Raw genomic sequence first — 10,720 nt, forward strand, 5'->3', positions numbered from 1 at the left:
CAAGGCCAAAACCACTTTTAACAACTTAACCAGTTTCCCATGTGGTATTTAACTCAGAGGTAGAGTGAAATCCACACACTGTAAACATGTGAAATGTTTCTGTTTTCAAAGAAAAGAGGAGGACCCGGCTATTACCAGAGCCTGAACAGCTGATTTTTACATCAGTGTTTCTCTCATGAATGCTTACATCTCCGTATCGACGCTCACATTCACATGTGTACCCAAACACCTGCACACATTCATCTGTTCTCTAGACAGCCTTAATCAAACTCGGACATTATTGCAGTTTTAATAAGAACATGTATAGGGTTTCCTATTGGGAAGACATTTTTCATTGTAAAATGGCTTCTGCTGCCGTCTCTGGAGCTGGAGCCGAGACTGTGAGCTGGTGGTGGAGAACCTTATAGACAGGAAGAGAGGGAAAACCATTTGGGGACCAAGGGAGCAGAGATCATTCTGTACAAGGATAAAAATACACCCTGCACAGCTTGTCATAGAAATCCTATAGGTATATATGTACTCTACTCCTTCTTTATATGATTTCTAAGTGTTATGAGGAGCTTGGGAAGAGCTTGGGAAGAGCTTGGGAAGAGCTTTAACATTGAAAAATGGTTTTACAGAGCTTTGCAGCACAGCTGGTGTCTGACAGTTGTGGCTCAGTTTGCTCCCGACCTAGTCCTCTTCTGTCCTGTGGAATCAAGACTTTGCAGAGTCAAGACTGGTAGACACAATGCTGTACTTCAGCAGCAATGCTAAAGTACAGCATTGTGTCCCTCTCCCTCTCCCTCTATCTCGGAATTATGGGTTTCATTAAAATTGCTCAGATCAATATTTTCATAACAAAGATTCAAATGACCACGTGTGATGTTAAAGGTGTAGCTTGTCGTAACCAACCAGAGTTAACAGCCAACTCTGTAGTTCCCCATCAGAGCATTGTAGCATCTTTCACCAAATTATTTTGGTTTTACAGCCCACAACTTCACTGTTTTCTTTTTCACTCTTACAGCTCTCATGAGCTTCTTGTTTCCAGCAACAACAGGCGACTGTTTTCATTAAAAAAAGGCTCAGATGCTTCATGCCCAGCATTAAATGGCAGACAGGAAGAGTTAGCAACTGGTTGGTGAACATAGCGGAGCATTTAGCGGCTAAAGAGCCACATTTTTCCCTCAGGAGTTGGTAGAGACCAAACGAGAGCTAAAAGGAAAATGAATACTGAAATTATATTCGTCAAGTATACCCAAACACAAAACACAAAACAGTGCTAATTTGGCTTCATATCTGCTTAATATGTAAAAGGACAGCTTTTTGCTTACACTACAAATTAGTCCTATTTTAGCTATGCTTTGTTAGAAACCAGCATATAGCATAAAAGGTTTGGAGTTAATTTGTCCTTTTATATCTTTTAAAGAGGGACAAAATAAAAAAGAACATCTTAACATAATGCTATCTGATACACCACCGCCACCACCACCACAGCCTCTATATGTATGTACATATACACAACATATTGTATAAATATCAGAAAATAACAAAGAAGTATCAAATAGTGAAGTAAAAGCAGACATTGCTCACAAAATCTCCCCTACTCCACTTTAATTCAGGATGTTTAATTTCCTGTTACTTGTATGTTATCCTCACCTATTAGAAACCATTTCTCTTTGTATGGCTTTTATTATGACCCATGTGTGATCCTGGAGTCTGAAGTTTTGGTCTGGATAAAACAGGAATGTCCCTCACTTTTGTTGACTGGCAACCTCTGGTAGTGCAGAGTGTTTTCATTGCAAGTTCATCTTCTCCCAGGAGTGTGTGGTTGGGGAATGAGTGTAATTGATCCTTTTGGTATCAGTGTTGTGTCGGACCACGTGTAGCCTGTGGCGAAGGTTTTCAGAGATCTGTGCCCCATCACTCCCTGTTGAAACTCGTCAAACCCAGGAGACGGGATCTGTTAGGAATTATCAAGCCCTCCTCAGGCAAATGGAAATTAGACCGGCCAAAGCAAAGCTGCAAGTGCTTCATGTTATGAGTGAACTGGAAGAGGCCTAAAAAGACTGAACGCTGTGGTTATTATAGCCTTTGGGTTTCCACTGGTGTAATTCTATTTTATCCTGTCAAGAAAACACATTTTAACTTTTCAATTTGACTCATGGGAAGTTAAGATGAAAAGGCCTGTGGCAAACATATAGCCTGGGCATGTCGTTTATCTCAACACGTTGACTATGGATTAACATCTTCTCTGTTCCCTGTATGTTCTTCAAAGGTTTTTCTGTCTGAAGCTGAAGCTCAGTGTGAATGAGGTTGCATAAAAGGGAGTAACTTGTGTTTACTTGGATGTTCTGTCTGCTGTTGATGACAGCAACCACAGAAAACATTCCTCATTAAAAGTGTATATATCTCAAGTGGGGTGCGTTTGCATACCATGTTTGATCCCTGGTCTTGTTCTTGATCCATACTGATTTAGTGCTCCACTGAGTGTTTCTGTGTGTGTGTGTCTGTATGATTGGATCCACAGTTTATTTTCACTCTCTTTGTGTACATGGACTGGACAGTATGTAGAGGACAGAGGGGAGGAGGGTCAGCCACTGTCAACAAGCGACGGATCGTGAGAAAGACTGGCTGCTATTTGTGATCTTGATGTTATACCACAGCTGTCGAAGTTTAACCGAATTGGTGCTTGTTGGTATTGCGTCAACAAGCCTCCAGTTTAACCACAGCAACATGTCAGAGTCACGCCACCCCTGCAGATAGAGTAATGTTAATTACTGATGATAAGAGTTTTTTTTTTTTTTAATTACCATCCATCTATGTGGTTTGTATTAAATCAATTTACACTGACATTGAAGTGAACCCAGATTAAGCTTTGAATCATTTAGAGAACTCGCCCAGATGTTGTTGTAGTACTGAGTCCTTCAAAGAAATCTCTTTGTCAAAGTGTGAGAACTGTCTGTCGGATCCCGCTGTCACTCAGAAGAGCTGCAGGAAGAGCAAAGTGTCAAATCCAGAGTACATAGTTGGGCTGTTACGCCTCATATAAAAGTAACTGTTTCAAGGAAAAGAGGATCAAGTAGTCAATTTAACTTCGGGAAAGAGCTTGGACATGGAAATGGACTGTTTAGGCTCATATAGAACACTATGTCCCCCAGTCAATGATTTAATGATATTGATTTAAAAGTAGTGATATTCTGTTTTTTTCACTTTACAAAAGTTCCTAATTGCAGTAGGCTGTTTTTAGGAAAAAGCTGTTGCCACAAACTCACCACTCCCCTTTCAGCCTGGGAAAAAAAAGGTTTTCATTATCTTGTGAAACATCTGCCCTGCTTTTAGTTGAATCTGGTGTGGCCTACTGCAGGGCAGTGCTGTGTGAGTGTGAAGGTGATTGATGTTGTTTGTCCTCTTTTTTTTGTGTCTGCCATCATCAGTACCCTGTCCAGCTGCATGCTTGCAGTAGTGGCGCTGCTCTACCCCTTCTCCTGGCAACACACCTTCATCCCTGTACTGCCAGGGTCCATGTTGGATATTGTCTGCTGTCCCACTCCCTTCCTGGTGGGGCTGCTGTCCAGTTCATTGCCTAAGCTTAAAGAGCTGCCGGTAGAAGAGGTAAGTTTACTCTCTCTGGATTCTCTCTGACCATCTGGTTGCAGTTTTTTCCCCCAAACTCTGTTGTCTGTTAGAACATAATGGATATCACTGATTGTTCAATCTGTCTCTCTTTGTTCTCTGCCTAATTGAAGTGGTTTTTTTTTGGAATAGTGCACATTTCTGTCTTGGCTGATAAACTAAAGCAATACAGATTCAGTGTATTATGAGTTTGGCTGGCTGCTGCTGTATCTGTTAAACCTCCTCTGCCTCTGGTCTTATTATATAAGGGAACCAGCCAGGTGACTTCCACAGGTTTACATGGTAACATTCAGACCATGTGAGCTTTTACGTTGATCACAAATGGAGTCATGTTTCACAGACAATTGTCCCTTACAAATTATACATCTAGTTTAGATACAGATTAGTGAAAAGTGTCAAAATTGACATGAGCAGAAATACTCTCATGTTGCAAATTGGGTGAACAGTTTGACATTTCAAAATATTGTGTATTGTAACCTAATTTACAAGATGTGACTTTTAGGTGATTTTTGATTTATTGATGATTTCCTCTTTAGTAAAAGCATCGAGTGTTTTCAATAAGTGACTAAGAGTGTTTCTTGTTAGTTTTTCCTGTAAAGAGCTATAACATTTAAGCCATACCTTTTGGAACTTTGATTTCAGTTCATACCGTGCAAGCCTGTGAAGTGTTGCTGACCTTAAAATGATTCATCCATGTATTACATTCATACTGTACATGTACGTGTAAATATTTCACACAGATACACAGCAAGTCATCTCAAGTAGTGCTGGTAGGGACAGTTGGTAAAGAGCCAGAAAGTAGCAGGGCAGCACCAGCCAAAGATCTCAGGCTTCCTTCTCATAAACAGTTTTGGCAGGGGAATTTGACAGGCCTAGGGAAGCATGCTACTTAATTAGTGCATATAAAATACAGTAAAATTAGGAAATGCTGGTTTTTATTACATCTCAAGCGTAATACACTTTTCTTTTTCTTCTTCTCAGGCTTTAATGGTCGACCTGGGAACTGACCGCTTCATCCGGCAGGTTTGTCTTTTAACTTGTGAAACAAAAGAGAGAGAGAAAAAAAACTTGAACAAGATTAAGCTGAGGTCAAGTCAGTTTTTATTGTATAGCCCAATATCACAAATCACTCATGTGCCTCAGGAGGACTTTACAGTCTGTACAGCTTCACAAAAACATTGATCCCTAGACCCTCAATTCGGATAATGAAAAACTATCCCCAAAAAACCCTGTAACGGGGAAAAAGTGGGAGAAAAACATTAAGTTCTCTGTTGTACGTACTATACATGCCTTCGAATTTAATTCTCCAAACATTGTTGTTTATCACTGGTGACTTCAGTGTTTTCTGCTGCTTATAGATGGACGACGAGGCCTCGCTGTTGCCGCGGAAACTTCAGGCAGCCCTTGAGCAAGCGTTGGAACAGAGGAATGACATCATCAATCAGGACTCTGACAGCGAGTCAGATGAAGGTGAATAAGAGAAAAATCATCTGACTCTATCAAGACAGATGTTTTCCTTGTTAATTAAAACAGTTTCTGTCGCATAACATGTGCAGTCAAAGTCTCAGTGAAACTCTACTTAAATGACGATGTTGTCTACCAGACTTTTTATCACTGTGAGTCACTATTGCTCACCTGAGAGGTGAAATGATACAGTGTTATTCTGCTGATGAGAGCTATATGTTGAACCGAGTGGTCGTAAATTATAAGTATTTTTCATGTGATCCGTAAGGCGTCATTATTTTAATTAATGTGGTCGTATAACAACCCAGTATCAACCACAGTTATGAGTAGAAAAAAACAAAGATCCATTTTCAAGCATTTTTCTTTTCAACACATTTTTTTTTAAATTTTCAAACATAAGGATGATGAGAAAAACTTTTTCGCATAATTTTGTGTATTTTCGATTTTGATTAATTATTTTTTTATATAAATGTGGAATGATATAAGTTATTTAATATCAGTTTTTTTAAATGCTTCAGACTTTCAATTGTTTTTCAGATGCTAAGATTAAGATATTACTATGAGTAGTCATGTTTTGCAAAGTTGCAGCTGTAAGTTGATATCTGGATGTACACATGCACCTCCCATATGGTCTAGCGGTTAGGATTCCTGGTTTTCACCCAGGCGGCCCGGGTTCGACTCCCGGTATGGGAACTAGGATTTTGTAAATTCCTCCCAGGGGATCAATAATATCTTTATTTTATAAAGCAAGTTTTGAAACAATAGTAGCGAAATGCTTCCCTGAGCAAAAATAAAGTCAAGATTATGGACAATCACAAGACAATAACAAAAAGCTACATGTTAGTTTTTGAATGACTGTTTCATGTTTTTATACTAACTACGAAGAAAGCCTAGACGTGGCAAAAACTTTCTGTCTTTCTGCTTCCCACATCTCTTGCAAACATAAAAGTTTCACCCAACAACTAATGCTGTTGTTAAATCTGCTGCATGTCAATAACAACTTGCTCAAGCTAAAGCAAGACACTTGCGAAGCATATAGTTTGTTAGATTAACTAAAAGTTTAAGTTTGATTTTATGTAATTATGACTACACATATCAATTAAGTAACTTGTAATATATATAGCGTAGATTTCATAATATTTACTTTCAAAAATGGACAGTGATTAGAAGCAAATAACATAGAGTTAGCATCGTAAAATAAAGTAGCCAGGGGGGCATGCAGTAAAAACCTCAGTAAAGCTGGATTTGTCCTTTAATGAGGCCCCAGAGATGGAGTTTGGGTTCCTCGGCTCTTGTGGATTTCAGCTATTTCTGTAATATTCACAGAGTTTCTTGGCATGTACAGTAGCTATAGACAGATTTCTCTTCAGCTCATATTATTTGAGAAAGTCTTTGTCAGCAACCTCAGAGTTGATATTCGCTGTGTCTTTTGTGCAGTCATGAAGGTCTGGGCCTGTGCCCATGTAAGCACACTGAAATATTCAGATAGCTTCAGGGTAACAACCATTTAACATCAACAATACTTTGACATCACCAATGTAAAAGACCTAGTTATAATAAAGAGCCACATGCTTTGTCATCATTATTATTATCTCTTCTTTGTTGCTTTAGGCTGTAGGATCATGAGATATATCCCCAAGTCTCCACACAGTTAACAGCAGCGGCTAGTTTTTATTGTTTGTGTGGCTCTGAGCATTGAGCCAAACCATGTTTTTACTTTAATCTGACTCTGACTGCTCTCAGGCCACTTAAAGACCTATCTGACAAGTTATTTGAAATGTGTCAACATGCCGTCCAGTTTGAAAAGTCTGTAGTGAATGCCAATACACTTAATAATGTGAATATTCTCCTTTCCCCTGTGTCTGCAGAGTACAACTCCTTAAACAGTCTGGTGTCAGAGGCTTTCATCCGCTTCTTCCTGGAGACCATTGGCCATTACTCCCTGTTTATCACCCAGAACGAGCGCGGGGAACGCGTTTTCCAAAGAGAAGCCTTCCGCAAGTCTGTGGCGTCTAAGAGTATCCGTCGCTTCTTGGGCGTCTTCATGGAGTCTCAGATGTTTGCAGGGTTCATTCAGGATCGAGAGCTGAGGAAGACCCGGGCTAAAGGTAGACTGTCCTTCCCAGAGTGTCACTTATTTCTTCTTTAAAAGTTTTACTGTAGTCTATCTCTTTGTAATTATTATTTACGTATTATTTATGTGTATGTGTATGTATGTGTGTATTCTTTATTTCGATCTTTTTTCTTTTTTTTCTTTTTTCTTTATCATTTATAAACAGTCCTATGTCAGGGAATGTTCTATTGTGTTAAAATGAAAAATATACAGTTTTAGTATAATGAAAAGCCTGAACCTCAGTGGATTGCCATCCCTGCTCTAACAGAAGATACTGCACTAACACTGACCTCTAGTGGCTCTCTGGCAGATCAGAGTCATTATAATATCCTGGAACAATCTTCATATCTACATGTATTATTTTTATTATTATTATTGTTATTAGCATTATATATATATATATATATATACCTAATATATTATATATATATATATATATATATATATATATATATATATATATATATATAATCTCTTGTATTCTGCTGTTAACAGGTCTGTTTGAGCAGAGGGTGGATCAGTATCTGGAGGAGCTGCCAGACACAGAGCAGAGTGGAGTCAACAAGTTCCTCAAAGGCTTAGGTGAGTTTTGCAGGAGACATAAAGGACCAGGCTCAGACTCCAGGAGATTAAAATTAGGTTATGAACAAAATAAGAGAAATTCAAATATTTTTATTCTCTCACTTTGTCTAAAATGTTCACACTTCAAGTTTAGATTACAGATGACGCTTTGTTATTACTGTTATGTTGCCAGAGGGAGTCACACACCAACTTTTATCTTTTCATGATCACCATTTGTCGTTGCTACTAGTTTGCTAAGCAAGCAGAAGGTTCTCACAGTTAAGTATCTCACAGGGAAGAAATCATCCAAAGTTCATGATAAGGTTTAAGATTTTATCAGACATTAGCAGATACTCAGATTTCTTCACAGACTACTATGGGACAATTTAGGTTTAATTCAAGCTTCCTGTTATCTCAGTCTGTCTTCATCACCATGAATTGTATAATAACTAGACTTAAAAAGACATACATTACTGTGATTATATTTCTCATGTGTCGTGCATTATACACGATTTAATGGATTTGTTTTCACTGTTTTTAGGAAGTAAAATGAAGTTTCTCCACAAAAAGAACTGAGGCGAAAGATTCTGTTTTCAGGCGTATACCAACAAACTGAAGACCTGATGTCCCAAATCTCTGCATCGTGATGATTCTCACTCTGTTTTTCTGTGTAAACATGTATATATTTCACTGCAAGCTGGCTGTGATACTCTTCAGTGTATGTTTATAGTACCTAATGAGATAGTGATAGCAGGACGGTACACGACGAGTGAGCCGTAGAGTAACCACTGATGTCCAGGTGTGCTTGTAAAGAGTGTTATCAGAATGTGTGAGCGTATGTGACTTAATATGGGCATAGATGTACAGTTTCTATGTTTTCATTTTGCATTATTTCACGACAGTGTTGTCCTCTGTTTAAGGAGTGTAGAACCTATTTGAAACTGTACATGCATCAAGACAATGAAGAAGATTATTGTAACTGTTCATAAAGTCTTTTGCAATCTTTTATTAAAAAAACAATATTTCAAATGCACCAAATGGTTTAGTTTGCTATTGAGTTTACTAGTCATGTACATGTTATATATTTATGTTGGTAATTGTTGTTTGAAGGTGAATCTGAGATCCACACCTGCCTGCCATCCTGAAGTTGCCCTTATTTTTTGTACATCAAGAGTTTTCCTGTCATATGAATCAATTATTATTAACAACAATATGGCTTTTATTTCTTTCTTCTCATTGTTTCCCAAAAATCAAGGCCCAAATCATACAGATGTCACTTTTGGGAAGAGAAATATGTAATTCACATTTTTGCGGTATAAAATCGCCTCACTCTACATGTGACAACTCAATGACAGCTTCCCCCTAAGCTATGCATTAGGAGAAGCTAGTAAGATCCCTAAAGGCACAGTTAGTCTAGCACCAGCTACCACATGCTGCTGGTAACCTAATTACGTCTGTGCACATCACTCTGGTGGCTGTCACTGCCATGCTGTTATTAGCTCTCCTAACTGAGAGGCTCACTGTTGATTTCAGCCACCATGTTACTTTTCCACTGCTTGCGGCCTTTACGGCAATTAAGGATGACATTTGATGCCCAGTAAGTGTGTTCTGTGTTTCAGATAATCCTGAAAACCAAACTGAAATTACTTATCTCACAGGACGTCTGTGATGTCCTGTAGGAAAGCATATTAAACAAACGGTCATGTAAGATTTCAAGGTACAGTAGAAGCACTTTATTTCCACACAACCCTAACCCTTATAATTTCACCTCAACAGCTACATTTCAAAAGAAGATATTTAACTTTCAATCCATTATACTTACCTGATGTCTGTTGCTTTACAAATTAAGAATTTACATACCGAAGATGAACGCATTTCTACACAGCAGTAAAAGACACGGGGCAGTGATACTGGACCACCTGCTACTTTAAAAGACTGCAAGTCGGTGCATCAATAATTTAACAGTAAGGAGGGCATGGTTCAAAGTGAGTAGTTTAACTTCAGTGCATTTACTGTTAGTGCTTTTATCTGTATAAGAAAATGATTGTATGCTGCTTTTTACACACACACATACATGTATATATATATATATATATATATATATATATATATATATATATATATACATAACGTGAATGGTGGTAATGGTAACTTGACTCAAGAAAACAGTAAACCTTTACCTCCAGACTCAGTCAGTCACTTATTTCAATTTGTAGTAATGTTTGTTTCAGTCCATGCCTTGCTATAAAATATGAGAGTAGATGTGAATCATATAGTTATAATAATGTGTCAGCTGTATAATGCAGTTGCAGCAGCAGTGAGGGAAGGTTACCAAGAACATTTTCTGTACTTAAGTGTAATTTTGAGCTACTTGATCTATATTATTTAATATTACTCAATTTTCTACTGCATACTTAATCCCATTTTAGAGGTGAACATTGTACTTTTTACCCCACTACATTTATTTGACACCTACAGTTACTGGTTGCTTTGCACATTATGATCTTTAAATGCTCTCATAAGCATATCAAATATGATCAATTTTCATATAGCATATTACACTACATTAAAATGTTGTTTTTATGTCAGTGCATCAGTAATATTATCAATTCTAATAATATAGTATATCATATATACTATATATGTCACACTATGAGGGAGGGTTTTTTTGTGGGGTTTTTTTCTTAATACGTTTATTAAGCAAACAATAACCACAAAAAAATGAATACGTTTATTAAGCAAAAAACCCCTCCCTCATAGTGTGACATATATAGTATATATTATATACTATATAATATATAGTATATATTATATATACATATACATATATAGTATATATTATATACTATATAATATACTGTTGTAAACTTTATAAGACAGTGTCACACTACAGCTTTGAGAAACGTCAGAAGTATTGCATGACTGTAAAATCTCACGATTAACTGCGAGACTTGCCATCTCCAAAAT

The 10,720-nt window shown here is 37.6% G+C and overlaps 1 protein-coding gene and 1 non-coding gene across 4 annotated transcripts in view; both read left to right on the forward strand.

Moving 5' to 3' along the window:
• dennd2b (DENN domain containing 2B) overlaps positions 1–8,800 on the forward strand; it is a 45,659-nt gene extending 36,859 nt beyond the window's left edge. For all 3 annotated transcript variants that reach the window (XM_062423153.1, XM_062423137.1, XM_062423146.1), the window contains exons 15-20: positions 3,417–3,594; positions 4,597–4,638; positions 4,974–5,085; positions 6,948–7,187; positions 7,688–7,774; positions 8,295–8,800. In XM_062423153.1, coding sequence (XP_062279137.1) covers positions 3,417–3,594; positions 4,597–4,638; positions 4,974–5,085; positions 6,948–7,187; positions 7,688–7,774; positions 8,295–8,329 — 694 coding nt within the window. In that variant the 3' untranslated portion in view covers positions 8,330–8,800. The remainder of the gene's footprint in view (positions 1–3,416; positions 3,595–4,596; positions 4,639–4,973; positions 5,086–6,947; positions 7,188–7,687; positions 7,775–8,294) is intronic.
• Positions 5,701–5,772, forward strand: trnae-uuc (transfer RNA glutamic acid (anticodon UUC)). Its single transcript has one exon. It is a non-coding gene; the product is annotated as a tRNA-Glu (tRNA).
• Positions 8,801–10,720: the final 1,920 nt, after the last annotated feature.

Source organism: Scomber scombrus, chromosome 1 (assembly GCF_963691925.1).
Source record: "Scomber scombrus chromosome 1, fScoSco1.1, whole genome shotgun sequence".
In the NCBI taxonomy this organism is placed as follows: Eukaryota; Metazoa; Chordata; class Actinopteri; order Scombriformes; family Scombridae; genus Scomber; species Scomber scombrus.